This window comes from Lutzomyia longipalpis, chromosome 1 (assembly GCF_024334085.1).
Source record: "Lutzomyia longipalpis isolate SR_M1_2022 chromosome 1, ASM2433408v1".
In the NCBI taxonomy this organism is placed as follows: Eukaryota; Metazoa; Arthropoda; class Insecta; order Diptera; family Psychodidae; genus Lutzomyia; species Lutzomyia longipalpis.
The window spans coordinates 12,887,103-12,906,144 of record NC_074707.1 but is presented as its reverse complement, the minus strand read 5'-3'; the positions used below and the strand labels follow the sequence as shown (position 1 = coordinate 12,906,144).

The 19,042-nt window shown below is 37.1% G+C and overlaps 3 protein-coding genes across 3 annotated transcripts; 1 reads left to right on the top strand and 2 right to left on the bottom strand.

Annotated features, from left to right (window-relative positions):
* Positions 1–3,630: 3,630 nt before the first annotated feature.
* On the bottom strand, positions 3,631–15,321 carry LOC129786919 (attractin-like protein 1). Its single transcript, XM_055822176.1, has 8 exons — positions 15,025–15,321; positions 14,635–14,856; positions 13,990–14,295; positions 10,299–11,902; positions 9,256–10,228; positions 8,979–9,192; positions 8,809–8,890; positions 3,631–7,175 (listed from the first exon to the last, which is right to left on the bottom strand). Exons 1-8 carry the CDS (start codon positions 15,249–15,251, stop codon positions 7,021–7,023), a joined length of 3,783 nt encoding a protein of 1,260 aa, XP_055678151.1. The 5' UTR covers positions 15,252–15,321; the 3' UTR covers positions 3,631–7,020.
* Positions 15,322–15,631: 310 nt separating this feature from the next.
* On the top strand, positions 15,632–16,196 carry LOC129796796 (probable small nuclear ribonucleoprotein Sm D2). The gene is made up of 2 exons (XM_055838885.1): positions 15,632–15,768; positions 15,839–16,196. Coding segments are annotated over exons 1-2 (360 nt in total). The 5' UTR covers positions 15,632–15,766.
* Positions 16,178–17,243, bottom strand: LOC129796787 (proteasome subunit alpha type-6-like). Its single transcript, XM_055838873.1, has 3 exons — positions 17,058–17,243; positions 16,794–16,970; positions 16,178–16,724 (listed from the first exon to the last, which is right to left on the bottom strand). Exons 1-3 carry the CDS (start codon positions 17,131–17,133, stop codon positions 16,237–16,239), a joined length of 741 nt encoding a protein of 246 aa, XP_055694848.1. The 5' UTR covers positions 17,134–17,243; the 3' UTR covers positions 16,178–16,236.
* Positions 17,244–19,042: the final 1,799 nt, after the last annotated feature.

Genomic DNA, 19,042 nt, shown 5'->3' with positions numbered 1-19,042 from the left:
ACACATTCATTTCTGGGAGGCAGTCGCTTCGGTTTCTCCTCGTCACCATCGCTACAGCCCTGGCAAGCTCATACAACTTGATGATGCCAGAAAAAGTTGGACTTCCAAGAGTGACGTCGTCGGTGGCTCTTGGTGGGGTCCGGTAAGTCGTGTCTTGGGCTCTCACAGATGGACTATAACAACGCGAGTACACTCCGGAAAAAAAGAGATAGGAATAAATTAAAGAAAAGTGTTGATTTTGATGTCTTGTCTTTTGGTTTCTGACTAAGCAGGCTTCTTTTGATCATTATAAAAAGTTCCTGATTGTCCGATTTTGTAAAAAGATTAATTAAATTATTATTAAAGTTCCAGGAAAATTTCTATATTCAAACCAATCCTAGATTTAATATAATCATAATCTGAATCTTTGTTTGAGATTTTTTTTTGAAAAAGTTAGATTTTTATGCAAAAAAGAAAAATTATGGAAACTTAAAAATTAAATTGCTTTCTTTAAGATAGCCTAGCCATTAAGACATGAGATAAAAAATCATTATACTTCTAAATCTATAAACTTTACCTTTATCTCCAAAGGCCTTATATATTAGGCTTACATCAAGTCCTAAAAAACAGGCTTCACACATCAATTTTTCCGAGTGCAAATGTATACTTATATTTGCTCTCAGCACTCGCGGAGGTAGATTGAGAAATGTGGAGTGGCGCGAAGATGATGAATGCCGGCGTTTCGGTACCCGCGGAGTTCTCCTTTTGGTCTTGTGGATTCTCGAAATGCCTGCACATTTCACGATAACGTCATCCGAGCGAGAGTCCGCGCCCCGAAAAGTGTTGCTCAATCTGTGCTAAACGGAAGTCCGTCTTCTCTCGAGCACAACCGCGTGCAAACATTCGTCACTTGGCTTTCATTCCTCCATTCATCTCAATAATGAAGAATGTTCCATCAACGATGGAAAAGACAAAAGAAATACAACATAAAAGTGTTAAATATCATTATTATTATTATTATAAAAGTGTTAAACAAATAAAATAGAAAATTTCCACAAATTCATTTGAAATTGTTTACTCGTGGAGAGGATTCGTATATAAATAAATTCATCATAAACATATTAATATCTGGATCAGTATGTTTCAGTCGTTTCAGTATAAGTTCGCATGAATTGCCTTTTTGATTTTTTTCTTCATCATTCTTTTTGTTCTTTTGCAATATAAGGGCATTTTAGAGGCTGCCGTGGAAGAGGATGTTTCAACGGGTGATCATAAAAACAAAAGAGAATAACTTTTTGGGGGACACTCGATACACTTACCCGTATCGAGAAGCAATTTGTGGTATAGTTTAGCCATGTTGGCCCCAAAAATTCTCACGAACATCGAGCTGTGCATCGTCGACCGACTTTCTCATTCACCAACTCCGCCAGAGTGGGAATTACGGCTATTTTTTTTTCGTAAAAAGCGAGGTGAATCCGGTAATGAATAAATGAATATATAGGTACATTATTATCACTCAATTGAAACATTCATGTTATGCTTATTACAACTAATTGCAATTAAATATTTTTTATGTACTCTTTACTGTAACCTATATATTAAACAAAAAGCTCCCCATTGCATTGATTGAGTAGATAGTGGAGCAATGAGTGACACAAAGGTCAAAGAAATAAAAGACAAATTAATTAAATTCAAAATATTTTTTTTATTATTATTCTATATTAGTTTGAATTTTGTCTTTAAAAATCATTTCTCATCTATTTTTCCAGCTGTTAATAAATGAAAATTCCTCGTGTTTAAAATGTATAACTTTCCTTATCAATTTGAATTTTTTCCTACAATTAGAAAGACAATTTTTCCTACTCAAGAAAAAAAAATTCCTCACTTTAATTTGCTATTACATTACATGAGGAAGTGTTGAATTAAAAAATTCTTGAGGTTACTAATCCAATACGTCTATAACATATAACTTCCCGATTGGAAGAGTTGAGAGTGTTTTCGGTCGATTTCTTTGCCTCTCATTTTTTTTCTTCTCCTACTAAATTCAAAATGTGGTAAAGAAACATTGCAAGTGGCTCTTAAAATTAATTTTATGCTCACTCGCAGGTCTCTGAGATTTTATTTATTCACCTTTTTGTACCTTATCCGGGTATTAAACTCATTGCTGGCCCCTTCTCGCTTTCCGGGGAATTTCAGATGTTTATACCGTGTTCCAATTTCAACCAAACGCCGCAACGGTGCTTCATTGTTGTTACTTCATCTTCATAATGTGGCTTCCTGCTAGAGACCCCATCGCATAGCTTTCCTTTCTCAAATGCAGAGCATGATGAAAATGGATTTTCCGGAGCGATTACTTTCCTTTCTATTTAATGTTCATTACATCCACTGTTCAGGGTGCAATAGAAGCCCTATTCCTCGATTTGTACGTGGTGTTGTATAAGTTTGTCTCCCGCGCATGAAAGCACACCGCGTGAGTAAATATTAGCAACTAGTCAACCCGAGCCCCCAATCACGTGTGAGCAATCACCATTTTAAGCTATAAAAGGGGGGCGTATATTAATAGGGGGGATGAATAATACGGTACCCCGAAAAATTCTAAAAATAAAAAAATCCCGTTATCTGACCATTCAGCAGGTAGAAAATGGGAAAAATCAGTTTTTCTGTGGGGGCGCTACAAAGGGGGGTTGGGGCGGAATCCCATATAGCGCTTGCAACTCGTATTGACCCCCTGTACCCCCATACCAAATTTCATCAAGATCGGCCCAGCGGTTTAGGTGGAGTTCATGTGCCACAGACAGACAAACAAACTTTTCAGCTTTATATATTAAGATTACAATTTTTTGTGTGCTTTACACGCTTCTTCGAAATTGTAACAGGATATTGGGGGCGAGAATACTTTTGGCGGGAAAATCCAAAAGTGATAAAATGAGCACACACGTCGTTTCCTTGATGGTGCGATCAGTCAATGGAATTAACCATCAAATAGAGTGACAACATATTTTTTTTTCCTCACCCATGCCTTCCCAATGAGGTTTAATATGCGATGTATCACCATCATATCGCTCAGTTTAACCTTCACATGGAAATTGTTGCACAAGCGACAACGTATTGTCCGCGGAGAGCCAATTAAGATGGAAGGTGTTTTTTTTTAGAAAATAAAAGTCTCTATGAGACGATATTATTAATAGGCTGACTGGGTGTGTAGAACAATTCTTCTGTTGTGCACTTCTTCACTCATTTTTTGTCGTCAACATACCAAATCCATAACAACACGAGAGTCACGCTTTCATAATTTTGCCACACACTCACACACTTTTTTTCTCTATGAATTGTTGCATAATTATTGTTCATTAGAGAGCTATAAAATATACTAAAGTGTACATCAATGTATAAACGCACAAGATAAATGGATAAAAAATGTTTTCTCAATATCCAACATTTTAGCAGACAAGCTCGTGAATTGCATTCCAAATGCAATGCCTATCTAATAGCATTTTGGATTTAGTAACTAATGGATTTTTTTTTCTTCACTCACTCAACAAACTTTCTTTACGTCGTCTTGAATGAATATTGAAGCTCATGAAGAGATCCCAAAAAAGATTTTTTTTGTATAAAATTCTCGTTCTTAAGTGAAAAGGAAAACACAAAAAATATGATAAAGAATCATGCTTTTATTATCATTTTCCAACTGATTCCTCCTTTTATTGTAATGTCTATTTACATTTTTTTTCTCATTAATGTTGTTTAATGTGTAATGATTTATTTTGCCTAATAATGCATTGAATAAACGTAAAAAAATATCTTTTTACTCCTAAAAAAACACAATATTTACAAAAAAATTAATATAATAAAAGAATAAAAGACCTTTCCGGTATAAAAATATAGTTGCCGAATTTTTTTTTTCATAAAAAAAACTAAAACCAATTAATAACGTAAAAATAGTCACTCATCTAATATTGTAAAAAAAATACATAAAATCCTAATACTCAGAGATTAAAAAAAGGGTATTACCTACACAATATTAGAATTATTTAAAAAAAAATCATGAGGAGTGTAACAAAAATGCATTTTAGTTTGAAAATTATTTTGTAAGAAAATATTTTGCATGAACACTTTGTGACTGTTAACTGAATTCTGTTCAAACTAATAAAGTTCCCATTGCGTACAAATTTATGCAAATGGGAACTTTCCTTTAGAGACAGAATGACCAACAAGTTGATATGCAAGGGAGGTCATAAAATGGAGTAGTAACAAATCTATTAAAAGAAGACAAGCACTATGGCAAACAATTGATTTTTCTCTTTGTTTAATTAATTAATTATATCGTACAAACTATTTCTCATCAAATCTCCAAACTCACCTGACTCAATTGAAATGACTTTTTATCCACATTCTGTTTTTTACTTCTTTACTGTGAGATTTACTCGATTTACTACTCACAGAGCTTTCAAGATGTTCCAGACACGAACTCTGTTTATATTTTACATTTGAGAGACTTTTAAAAATTTCTCGGGATTTTTTCCTCACATTTTCATCCCATTTTTTCCTGCATTTCCCAATATAGAAAAATTTTCTTCTAAAAAAATCAGCTCGTCTTAAAGCAATCTCACAGGGTAAACACAATATTCGTGTCTGAGGCATCTTGCAGAGGGTCTTTCAGTTGTTTTGAGCAAAAAATATGCAGAGAAATACGTTGACCAAGCCTTTTGTATTTTTTTTTATACGAGGGACAACACTATACCTATTTTATACTCTGGTATATAAATTTTCTCCTTCTCACGTACATTTTTTGTGAAAATTCTTACTTATTCAGCCTTTATCTGTATTATTTTTTACACAATATTTTCTCTTGTTTTCTCACACATTATCATTTATTTTTCATTTAATTCTCTTTTAACTCCTAAGTACCCTTTTTCCACATGATTATTTCCTTTTCCGGCATACTTCTCAACCACATTTTCTTTCTTTACCTAATACAGATATTACATACCACCTAACTTTCCAATCAAATACCATTTTGTTTATCATTTTCATTTCTTTTCTCATGTCATAAAATAAAACTATAATTCCTATCTGCATGACAAACAAAAAAAACAGCAAAAAATATAAAATTATATTGCACAGAATGTGCAAAAATATTTATAGTATTAAGTATAGTAGTGATGATAAAAGCATTAAAAATGCAGCTATTAAAAATTAAATTTAATAATCATACCTATGGGCAAATAATAAAATACAGTGGGACCTCAGTACAACGACCACTCGGAAATACTCTTCACACTCATTATTTTCAATGCGCGAGAGTAGTTCAACCAAGCCGTCGTTGTACTGGGGTCCCACTGTATGTAGGGGTATGGATAATACAGGGTGGCACTGCTAGGTATCCACAAAATTTCAGAATAATAAAATAATAAGAATTATTAAAAGTCTTTTATGAAATAAACAATATTTCTATGCCATGAAATTTAATTCATGAATTTTAATGAGTTAGTATCAATGACTATCAAAGCATAAAAGCACTTGCATTACCCACAAATTTATTCTGTGGTGAGAATCAAATAAATTAGTAGTTTCTTTTGTGTAAATATATTACAATTTGCACCGTAATAAATGATTTATTTATTTTATTACTTTTATAATTTTTATATCTCAATTCCCTCTGCATAATTTTCCATAATTAATAGGTAGGGGAGACCGGGGTTAAAAAAGTCACTTAAGGGTTTAGAAAAAGCTCAAAATATCATATTTCCCAAACAGATAAAGCGAAATGTATAGCTCATTTCTTTAGGAAATTTACTGCTCTATAACTCTTTCTCAGATCATTTTGTTCTATCTAGCTAGGAAATATGATATTTTGAGCTTTTTCCAAACCCTTAAGTGACTTTATTAGCCCCGCCCTCCCCTACCTGATGAAGAGGGTATTATATTTGAAACGACGTTAAGAATTTTTATTTTTTGAAATATAACTGAAAAAAAAAACATTGCGATCAGAAAATGTCAGAGATCATTAATCACGGGAATTACGCAATACGTTTAAAACTAAAGCACAAAAAGTCTCTAAGTTTACAAAATAATCAATCCAACTATGCCACCCTGTGGAGGAAAATTCATATTAGATGCTGCAGATTTTAGCACAATATATTTCTTTTTACCTTCCTTTCTTGCCATATGACGATTTTTTTTAAAAACCCTACAAATCTAATACTATCACATTAAATTAAAAATTAAAATTCTTGAGTATTTTTTTTTATCTAAAAATGTTTTACATTGTAGTTATTTTCTCTCACAAATTTCACGTCTCTTTAATAAATTTTATTTTTTTTATAATTGTTAGAATATTCTCTTCACTTTGAAACGTGAATTGTGTGTGTATCTGTTTAATCTTCCGTGAATTTATTAAACAAAATATATTTTTAAAAAAAAATGAGAAAATAAAACCCTTTAAAACACACATTGGAAGGGCAAAAATGGGAGTAAATATTATTTTATCAGTTTTTTTCATTAATTTGTTTTTCTATTACATAACTTTTTTTTAATCAGTGGCAGCAGTAAAATGTCTTTTCGTTTACTACATCGTCTGCAGAAAACCTACTCTCAATTTGATTTGTTTTTTCCTAATATTTCTTGTTGTTGTTCTAGTAGCACAATTTTATTAAAAAATATATTTATATACCTTTTGTTAGATGGTTAAATATGTGGGAATATTGTGTAATTGATAGTTATTTAGTATTTAGGTATTTTGTATCTAAATATAGACTTATAAGAGTTTGAAGTTCTTTTCATAAGATTCAAAAAAAATCCTATATAAGTATTGTTAAACTAAATATATATGTATATATCAATCTTTCCACTTTAGTTGCACATTCACACACACATTTTTTTTTCTTTTTTTCTTCTCTATCTCCTTCGGCAGAGATTTTGTGTTCTTCTTAGATATCATAATCGCAATCTTTTTTTTTTGTTAAAATATTTTGCATAAAACACTCTGTCCCTCTTTTTTTTTCTTTCTCATTTTTTTTAAATATATATAATATATATTTTTTATATACAACTGTCTGGATGTTGACTCTGTTTTCGTTTAGCTTTAGGCTCCTTGGGGTGCTCAATGGATGGCCTTCGTGGATTGCCGAGAGTCACAAGAGCACTTGCCACCGCCAATCCAGCCACCTGCCCTGGCGGAGCATGTTGATGGCCACCTTCCAATAAGATTTATTCACGAGTTAAGAATTTGGGAAGAGAAACACAACAATTTGGGCATCGCATGGGAAAAATTTGACTTTCGTATTTCTTTTCAAGACAAAAAAAAACTCGTTCAAGTTCACCCACCAAACAAAACAACTTCTACTCTTTAATATTAATCACACACACTTTAAATTACCCAGCAGAGATAGAAAACTTAATTCACACTGCACACATTTTTTTCTTAAAGCTATTTTAGGCTTTTAAAAAGAAATTTCGCTTGGCCGCAATGATAAATGCTTTCTTACAATCAAGAAATCTCTACAATTTACTTTTTTTTCCAAGAAAAAGAAAAAAAAACCAACGAAATTTGGTTCACTTTCATCTAAAAACTTGTTATTCCCACATGAGATTATTATCGTGAAAATTATGCGTATTTACACCGTAGAGTCTTTGCAATAAAAATAAAATCAGATATGGTAATTGTGTGGTATTAGAAATATAGCGAGTGTGTTAATAAATTGATATCGTTGCGTTGGAAAGATTGGAGATTTCTGCTTGAAATTGAAAGCTTTTAATAAGCCTCTGTATCTCTAGGATTAAAGCATTTAGTAAGTCTCTGAAGGGCATTGTAGGGCAAATTATTTGTTGAACGTTAGAAGTGATGAAGATTGTAAGGAAAGAGAAAAAAAAGGACATAAGAAGGCCCTTAAAAGCCATAAATGTTGAAGTTTTATTTAGTTTTTAAGGTAATATAATTTTCCTTGAATCTCATTGGAGTAAACGTCTGTTTTTTGTGGTTTAACTCTCTTCTTTAACAATTAGAACTTAACCTTTGAGCAAAATTATTTAAGAAATTCAAAGAAATCTAAAGTCATGAATTAGCCTTTTTGGGAGCTTCTAATTTATTTCTTATTTCTCGAATAAACGATACAGCGTCAAGTTTCAAAGAATATCGCGAAAGCTGAATTCAAGATTAGAATTCTTATGATACGATAGGGTTTGATGATTAATCTCCTCGTTAATTAAAGTAATAATTCTAAGAAATTTGGCGCACTTTGTTAAATTCATTCACTGCGAGTTTTCTTTTTTAGAAAATATAAAGGGTATAGAATTTGAAATTCTCCACTTTGAGAATGTTTCACATTGAGTCTTTGCTCCTTAAATTCTTCTTACTCCCTCCCCTTTTGAATTTGCAAGGAGAGTTTTAATTTCAAACTAAAAGAATAAAATTATCATAAACACGTGAAATAAATGCTGCAAAATAATTTTTCGCTTTTTTCTCTACGTGGGACTGCATCCGAAAATGTTATTTTCATGAATAAACCATAAGTGTGTACAAGTTTTGATTGCGATCTAAATCTCGCAACTCCCCAAAGTAGAATTAATTAAGCACACAACCGCAATGAGTCACTTTTAGATCATCAACACCACAACATTACTCCATAGACCACGAAAATATATTAAAAGTTAGAAAAAAAAAGACCTAGAGTCGGATATGAAAGTGAACGAAATTTCAAATTGGAAGCACTGAAATTTTGCACAATTTAAACCAGCGAGAATATTGCTTAAAATAATTAACATCTTTTCGCAATGTTTGCGCGCATTTCCTGCATCAAATTAGAAACAATGAAAGAAACTTTCACTCACCTGTCGGTAGCCGGACTAGAAGTGAAAGAACCGCAGCTCTATTGCCGCTGCATGGCTCTAGGGCGATTGGACTTGGTGCGTCCTGGAGGAGAGAAAAGTTGAAAGAAGAAATGTCATCAAATGAAGGATAAGCTTTTGGCAGGCTTGGCTCTTCTCACAAATCTCTTTACCTTTTTTCGCTTCTTCGGCACAGTCGCAATGGTTTCAACGGCCGGGGAGAGTTCATTGTAATCCCTGTTTTCAATCTCCACAATAACTTGGCTAAAGGGACGCGAAGCCATTTGCTCCATCTCAACAAATAACCTCTGCCGCCTCCTAAACATATCGTACTTTTGCTTTATCTTCCACAGAATAGCCGCCATCAGGAGAAGGAGAAGAAAACAACTGCAGAAGAAGTTTAGCTTTTAAACCAAAAATCAAATAAAACAAAGCAAAAAAAATCCTTACGTGGAAAATGTGATGAAAAATTGCTGAAGATTCAATTTAGGATACTGCGAGAAAGCTATTTGAATCCAAAGTGGCGGTTGAAATTCATACACGTACACATAGAACGTTGTTAGGGTCACATTGTCCTCCACACCAAAGAGATGTTCTGTCTTTGAGAAGCGATGCCGGAATGTGGAGCAATTGACACCGGTAATAAGGGGTTTTTCCGGACCTCCAGCCGTACGGATTGTGATGTTCATTTTCGCCGGGACGCTGCAGATGATGGTAAAGTCAGCATCCACGTCTGACTTCATGGGGGAATTGCGAAAGTTTATTTGTGTAAAGTGTCGATCATCCTTCTTGGAGAGATTAAATGTGAATTGGTAGTCAATTGTGAGATCGTAGTAGCAGCTACCCTTGCTTGGATCCCCATGGTAGTGATTTGTTGCATCACACTTCTCACAATGATCCCCCGCGAGACCTTTTGTGCTGCAATAGCACTTGCCCGTCTCACTGTTGCAGTGCGTTGCTTGTCCGTTGCATTCGCACTTCTGACATGTGCCCCCATTGACGGGGTTGCCCCAATAGCCAGTACGGCATTTATCGCAATGAGGACCTGTGGTGAGATTGCCACAGGGTTGACGACACACATGACCATCTAAGCAGGTGCTGTGCCCATTGCACTGGCAGCTGGGGCAGTGTGTAAAGTGCCAACGATGTGCTGGACATTCCATCTCCTCCTGAGGTCCACTATCACCCCCTGGGAGACATTTACCCAAACCCGTGCGTGACCCATCATCGCACCATCCGCATGCTGGATCATCCCTACACTGTGAACATGTCCGGTAGAAGCCACATTGTGACTTTCCGGACACAGCAGCCCTACATTTGCTGGACAATGTAGTCCACTCTCGACACTGCCCGTACGGGAAACTAGCTGTGTAGGCATTTTTATCCACGCACCTCTGTTCATTTTGGCACCAGATACATTCACCTAAAAGCGAAAGAGACAAAAACTTTAATTTCCTTATCTATAATTAATGACTCACACTCAATTAACCTACCTTGCGTGCAATTTTCACAGCTCGTGAGGGCAGCGCATGCCGGTGGACACGGTAGGGTATCGACAATATCATTAGCTGTACGATTCCCAGCCGCTTTGCACCTACTCGCTTCGTAATCCCAATGGCACTGCGTATTAGCCGTACATGCTTGACATCCATGCAATTGCAGGCAAACAGGATTGGGATCTCGTACACACTGATCAATCTCCTTCACGGGAATCGATGCATTCCCATCGAGCAATGGTTCACGGCATTTATCCTTCGTACATGCCCCTCCACCGCAGTACGTGCATCCAAATGACGTTGATACGCAACTCTGGCAATCATTCAGCTCTCCGCATCGCTCAGCATCATGAAGATGTTGCTGCGTCATCTTAATGCGACTCACTTCGGGGCAGGTTATGTAGACATCCTGATCTCGGCTGAAGACAACGGTTTTCTGCACATCCGCAACAGCATGACATTTGGATTTCTGAATGTCCCACACGCACTTCACCCCGGGACGTGTATTGAGACACGCCTCCGGCTTCTGGAGACTATGACAATTGCCAGGTGTGTACTTTAGCATATCCCCAATCATTTGCCCGTCGAAACCCCCGTAGATGTAGAGGGATTTCTCAAACATCACCGCCGAATGGCCAAAACGTGCGAGATCAGTACGCAATTCCTCTGGCATCCGCTGAATGTGCCATGAATCGCAAATCACATCGTACACCATTAATTCGCGACTATAGCATTTGGCACCGAAGCTGTGTGACGTATCATTGTGGGTGTTCCCCCCGAATACCATCATGAGACCCGGTGAGATGAAATTCGCCGTATGGAGGAATCTCGCCGTCGATGCAGCCGTGAGGAGTGTCCATGTTCTCGTGAATGGTTCATAGCTGTAGAGTTTATTGCTTAGCAATTGATTGCTTTCACTCTCAGACACAATCCCACCGTAGACGTAGATCTTCTCCGTCAGCCAGTCATAGCTGGCACTGTGTCCGTAGCCACCTTTCACCGGGAATCCTCGTGTTGTGACAATTTTCCACTCACGCGTGCCAAAATTGTACTCTTGCACCGTGTTGAGGTACCCAAATTGCGGTGAATGCCCAAAAATGACCACCATGTACTGATAATTGCCCTTCTTCCCATTATCATAGCCCGGTATGAGCGTCGCTGTGTGCCCCGCTGACTTTAGGGGACCACACATGGCGTACGTTGCATTGCACTGATCAATCTTCACGGTGATATTCTCCCAGCTGCGTGCACTCACATCGAATGCCCACAACTCCCCGCACACCCCCTTGTGGCCAATTACACCCCCATACATAAAGATCTTATCCCCATACATCACCGTTGAGGCCCCATAGCGCATTTCGGGATAATTTGTTCCCTCCACATGAGCCGTCTCCCATACATTCCCATTGAAATCATACATTGTCAGCAACTGACCACGCCCGTAGCTCTCTCCGGAAATTATGTGGAGTGTATCGCGCCAAACAGCTGCCCCATGCGAGGCACTACCTTCCGGGGCGAAATCTGGTTCAACCGTATCAAAGAACCCGAGTGATTCCAGCTGAGAGCAATCGCTCCCTGCAAATCCAGCATTGCACGAACATCTGCAACAATTCATTTAAACAATGCTAAGCAAAGGGCTAGAGGGAACATCTCCAGGGGAGCGAAACAAACCCACATCCAAAAAAAAAATAGGAGAGTGCCAACTTTTTCTTGCAATGCAAATAAATTTTCTAACAAGGGAATTTATTAGGTCAGTCCGCAAGTTCGCAGCGGTCATACCCAATTAAAATTCCCAACTGAAGAGTCAACAGTTTTCTGGGTGTAACAGTATATTGAAAATGTTAGAGAGTAATGGAAAAACTAGAGGAAGTTCTTAGTTTTCTGTTTTTTTTTTCTTTAAATTCCCCAAATTACTGGTTTAACATGAATTAATTAAAATGAATGAATTCACGTGGCTTTCGTACAACATGCAATCAAGATAATACAAAAAACAAGCTTGATTCATCACCGTTCCTTCATACATAACCCAAGAAGAACATTAGAAGAGAGTTATAAAAGAATTTCTTTTCCTTTTGCTGAAAATATTTTTGCTATTATGCTCCAAAAAAAACTTCATTTTATTGATCTCTTAGCACGAGAAAAGTCTTCCAAAGTTCAACATTAAACATTTTACCATCAAATTCACATTCAAATGATAAAAAAAAAATGCCAAACTGGAGCTTAAAACGCAATAGACGATAAATTTGTGATTTAGCAAAATGTTTATATTGAAATATTGTATACTAATTTTAGCAAAATAGCAAGAGAAGAGGTCACAAAAATGTGTGAAAGGAAAATTGATTTGCAATCAACAATAAATTTGAATGATTCAACGAATAGTTTTAACTTGTTTTCGTCAAAAAAAATCAATCATAAGGAAATTTTGTTATTAAATGTTAATAAAATAACAATTAGTAATAATTCTTTAATCGCTGTTAGTGGTTATTATTCATGTTATATTGTTATTCCTTCTTGAGAACTCTCAAAATGGGAATGCAAACAAAAAACATGTATCTTCTTGGAATTGGATAGGTCGGCCCAGTAGAGCAGTGGCAAAGCAGACGGTCCCAGTGTCCGTTTGCTCTGTCCCTGGGAGGGTCGGCGGGTTCGAGGCTCAGTGGTGTTCGATTGGCTGTAATGCAGATATGAAAAAAGATCTCATTCGGTCAGGAATGCCCCCACTCGTTCCCACCAGTGCAATATTACAACGAGGGGCAACTCTTGAACTGATATTGACTGCTCTGCACCGTTGCTTGTGATAAAAACTTATGAATGAGGAATATTCCTAACACAAAGTCACAATGCAACAAAAATGCCTCTCTGAGGTTGACGTCAGGTCGGCAGCCGGTCATTAAAATCAAAAGCCAAAATTTGTGTGTGAGAAGCCAACCCCAGTAATGGGACAAAATGGCTATGTGTGTTGTTCTTGGAATTGGATATTTCTGGTTTAATGAAAAACTTCTGGAGCATTTCATCTAATAGTTTTTTAAGGTCTTTTTTCTGCTATTTCTTTTACAGTAAAAATATTAGTAGAAGAGACTGATTTGAATGCGTGATATCATCAAAATTTCCGCGTTCGTCGTAAATAAGAAGAAACGTGTTTTTAACAATTTATCCCCCTCAAATATTCTTCATAAGCCTGAGGAAAGAGGTAAACACATTCGAAATGCACGACAGTAGGGGTATTTCAAGGTCACTCTTACTATAAATTATTTTTCTGTTTTTTTTTTTTAACTTCCTGAAAGAGGCTTAAGCAGAGTAATTAAAGGCTTTCGTTTAACTTCGTCTCGTCTCGCAATCCGCTTTGTATAGTGATTTATTTAACCCCATTTATGGCTTCTTTCATACCTTATGCTAACATATGATATTTATTTAAAGATAAAAGAAAATGCACCGATAAGGAGCTTTTTGAAAAATGCATTGCAAATTAGTATTTTATTGTTAATTCGTTTATCACGAAAGATTTCTTTTATGACCAGATAATAACCCTCATAGGTGACTTCTCAGTATCTTTTTATTTAATTGAACCTTTTAGATAATTCTCAATGCTTCATTGAGTCGAATGATTAGACAGCTGAATTCTTCATTTAATGGTTCAAAGAGTTTTGTTTCAGGATAAATTTAAAAAAAATAAAAGAAGAATACTCACGCATGACCTTCTCGATCACAGACCCCCTGGCCAAGGTGGGCGGAACAGTTGCTTGGACAAATTGGCACATTACAGGCGGATCCAATATAAAAAGCATCACAATTGCAAATTCCCTCGTCGCAGAAACCATGTCCGGAGCACACGAGATGCGAATCAGTGGTGGGACATCCGTTTATCTTGTAGGAAATATTGAAGCCCGACATATTGTATGCGTCGTCACTGAAAAAGTGCAACAGGGCGGATCCCGAGTGCGCCACCACGTCCGGAACGCGACGAATTGAGAAGTTTTGCTTGTACATGAGGCCACTGAAAGTGAGAACGATAAGAAGTAACAACGCATAAGATGATTATCTCAAAATATCTGTCCACGGTCATGGAGTTTGTAGAGAAATATTTATATTTATATGCCCATTTGTTATTCAATAAATTAATTAGAAAAAAAAATAATTGCAGCTGATTTTTTTTTCATTCTCTTCTTAAACGAGAGGCAAACCACTCGATATCGAAGATTAGCATATTTCTATGGGAGGTACATAATATAGACTCGGTGTGTGGAAAATGTGTCAATATGAATCACCTGACTCTCCATGCTATGGAGAGAATATACCTTCAACCTGGCAAAATTTACAGTTTGGCGATGCCCACCTGAACACAGCTAGTAACGGGGACTCCACACTATCGCCATCGTACACATAGAGATGGTCCCATCCACACTCCGTGGCAAACTCCTCCAGGTGGATCCGGATGCTCGATGGCCTGCGGGAGGCCGTCACACCGTGGTCGCGGGCATCAATCAGCCAGCTGCACTTTACACCGATCGAGTAGTTGCCGATGCCGTCGTGGATGTTGCCCCAGGGTTGGGTGAGTCTGTTGGATAAGAAGGAATTGGGGATTAGCATGGGGTAAAAGTGGAACACAAAGAAGTCAAAGACTATCGATCGCCCCCAAATGTGTGACACTCTGTCCACTCCCACACGCCCGGATTCAACTAATTCACACTGTCCACGACTTGAGGATGAAGAGAGGATATTTTACCTGACTTTTCCACCGCAAAACTGGCACTCTGAACCCTGCCAGCCCTCCGGACACACGCAAGTCCCATTCCTGCAGAATCCGCCATTCATGCAGGAGCCATTGGGGTCTTCGTCGTGTTCACTGCACTTTGTGGACACTTCCACGAACAGGGTCACCACTAGGAGCACCACGGGAGAGAGCCAGACCCATTTTCGCCGATATTTTGCTAAATAGATAAATTGAAACATCCCCCGAATTTTTATTATTTTGACAGAAACATTTTGACTTCACGCACACTGACACGTATTAACACGCACACAACTAAACCCTGTGTACGTACGTGCATAGGAAATGTTTCACGTTTGCTGCATCCCCTAAAAACATGTGTTTCTTCTGCAAGAGGTTTTCAATTGAAAATTGAGTGTTTTATTTATTTTTGTATACGCAAAGAAAACAACATTTTTTCATTAATATCTTTGGTCAAATTAAACTAAAAAAACAAATAGTTTTTTTTAGAGGAAAGAAAACTTAAAATTAACTTATAAAAATAATCAAACATTCGTACTTTATTTACAATGTTGATGAACCCCTTTGTTGATGCAACAAAACTCGTTTTTGTATACAAAAAATGAGTTGGTGTGCATGAGTTTTATGGAAGTGTGTGTTGAAATGTTTCTTGTGCGTCTCTAGAAAACAAACAAAACGTTTGTGGCGTTTTTTGGAAAATTCCTCTTCGATTTTCTCGCATTTTTCACAATAAATCATGTAAGTAAGACTAGATTAACTAATAAACAATACACAGAAAGAGTATTAACATAAAATTGTATCCACAAAGGGCACTGGCTAAGCCGAAATCTGAACTAACCCCGGAAGAGTTGGCCCGGCAGGAGGAGGAGGAATTCAACACGGGGCCCCTTTCTGTGCTCACGCAATCTGTGAAGAACAACACTCAGGTACTCATAAACTGCCGCAACAACAAGAAGCTTCTGGGACGCGTAAAAGCATTCGACCGGCATTGCAACATGGTCCTTGAAAATGTGAAAGAAATGTGGACGGAAGTTCCCCGGACCGGCAAAGGAAAGAAGAAAGTAAAGCCCGTGAATAAGGATCGCTTCATCTCAAAAATGTTCCTCCGCGGAGACTCAGTTATTCTCGTCCTGAGAAATCCATTGGCTACCGTGGCGGGCAAATAATTTTGTATTTATCATAATAAAAGAAATCGTACAAAAAATCTTAATCTTTCTCGGAAATTGCCGTCAAATGGATATCAATTTCATCTTCCGTGAGAATCTTGAATTCTGGGTTATCCTTTGTTACGACACCCACTTCAATCCCGGACGGCTTAAAATCCGCCGTGAGGACTGTGGAGAGGCATGTAATAGCCAGCTGAATGGCCTCATCCACCCCAAAGTCCGTCTTCTTCTTCAACTTCTTCTCCAGGAAGCTGTTGGCCTCGGTCTGCTTGACACCCACAGAGACCGCACGGTAGCCACAGTAATAACCAGCGGGATCGGTCTTGTAAACACACGGACCCTGCTCATCATCATACGAGATGAGAATCATGCTGCACCCGAGAGGACGCATCTCAGCGTTCTGGGTGTAAACTTGATTGATATCCGCAATCCGGCGACACAGAACATCTACCGGAATGTCATAATCGTATTTATAGCGCCAATTGGCTGCCTCATAGCGAGCCCTCTGCACCTGAGACTTGCTATCAGCTGCAACAAAATCATCCAGTTACTCCCAATATTCCACAAAATGTCTCCAAACCAATAGGAATTCCTTACCAATCCTCCCAGTCATGACGCATCCAATATTCTTCGTGATCCGGTAGAGATGAGTTATGGTTTTGGGATCAACCAACTTATCCGGGACCTTCTTCTCCGTAGCCACAACAGCCACATCCTTCCCCTTGAGTGCCACAGAAGTCAATCCTTCCTGATTAATGGCCTTAAATGCATATTCTGGGAAGAATACATAAAATTTGGCATAGTCATTCGGGGAATTCCTAACCTCGTCAGGGATAAATAATCATATTTTGCACTTCTTACCAACTTGGTACAATCGCCCTTCAGGAGAGAAGATTGTAATATGCCTATCGTATCCTGCTGAACTTCCGCGAGACATTTTTCACTTGGATTTTCCTGTTTCTTCACAAAAATACCGAAAATAATTGCTCAGGAGAAAACAATAAAATCTTGGGTTATGTTGCTCTTATCTTGTTAGCTGCCTTCGCTAGCATGCAAGTTGTACTTTTAACGGACAATAATTTATTTTCCAAAAATTATTTTTTTTGTTTTTCTGTCAATTTTTAGCAAAACACGCATTTTTGAGGTTTCTAGAGCGCACTTCCGGTTACTGCGGTCCCTGAATTATAAAAAAATAAACAGAAGTCCAGATTTACGATAATTTCCTGGAATTTATCTCGTTATGTCTCGGAACAACTAGCAGGACAAGTCTCGAGACATTATTTGAATTTAACGAACAATAAATTTTTTTTCATAAAAATGCGATTTTTTGTTTTTCTGAAAAATTTCTAAGAAATCTAATTAAATAAGATTAAAATTGTAAGATCAAGATATAACAATAAAAGTAACAAAATTTTAGGCTCGTTAGTAGTCTTGATCTTTAGAAAACGAAAAGGACGCCACGCCACCGCCATATTGAGCATTACAACCGCCTTAAACGGACTCAATAGTTTAATTATAGATTATCTATTAATTAAATGACTTGAACTAAAACTCATAAGAAAATTTTCAAGGTAAGATTTTATTCTATTCTATAATAACAAACTATTTCGCACCTTGTTTTTCCCGAAGACCGTGAAGACATTGTTCCAAATCAATAATTTTTAATCCCCACGCCCACCCACCCACTCGTATAGTGAAGCAATAAACTACATATAAAAATATCGTCTATCCACCAAAAACAATCAGTTTATAACGATTTACTGAGCAAAAATGCAGTACTTATTCTTACTTGGATCTCTTTACCTAATTCAGAATACTCCAAATATAACAAATGTGCCAGTTAACCAGCTAAATTCACTTCTTGGTGGAAATAACTATTTCACCATTTCCAATCCCACGGTTGGCCCGGTTACCCCAGTTGCCCAGGCCTTTAGGAATTACAGGATTGTGCCTAATATTATCCCGTATGCCCCAAATAGGATAGTTGAGGTGCTTAATCTGTTTAAAATCTTTGTTGAAGATTGATTATAATTTTGTGCTGTGTTTTTAGGTAAACTATCCAAGTGGGGTGAATGTGAATTTGGGCACGTTGACACAGCCCCGATTTGTGAGATCAAATCCAATTGTGAAATGGGAACCGAGGAATAAAAACACCTTCCATACGCTCATCATGATTGATCCCGATGCTGGAGAAGTTAGTGAAGTGAAGCACTGGATGATTGGAAATATTCCTGGGAATGATGTATCCAGGGGCACAGTGATTGCAGACTATGTGGGCAGTGCTCCTCCAGTTGGTAGTGGCTTGCATCGATACATCTTCTTGGTTTACGAACAGCCCTGGGGCCCAATTAACTTTAACGAGCCCTACACCTCAAGTAGAGATTTCAACTTTAGGCCCTTTTTCCGCATAAACAATTTTGTTCGGAAATACGAACTTGGAAGACCTGTGGCGGGGAATTTCTTTTTTGCCGGATGGGATGAATCTGTTCCTGGACTACGTACTCGACTTGGATTAACATAGAGTGTGTGATTTTACCAAAAAAGTGATTTTTCGTGCGTATTTTAGATTCTTAATTTTACATTATTTTGTAAATATCTTTAATTAAAGGGAAAAATCCAGTTAATGATAAATTAGTTCTAATTTTATGTTCTATTGCTCATCAAACACAGTGCTTAGTGTTGGGACCGTACATAAGTAGCGTAGGTATGTAACACAAGTTATCGAATTAATTGATCAGCTTCTCTTCATTTTATTTCAATCCTCTTGAAATATATTTGTCAATTACATAAAAAAAGTAAAATGCTTGTAGCATTGTAAACTTTTTTATTGATGTGTACATAAGAGT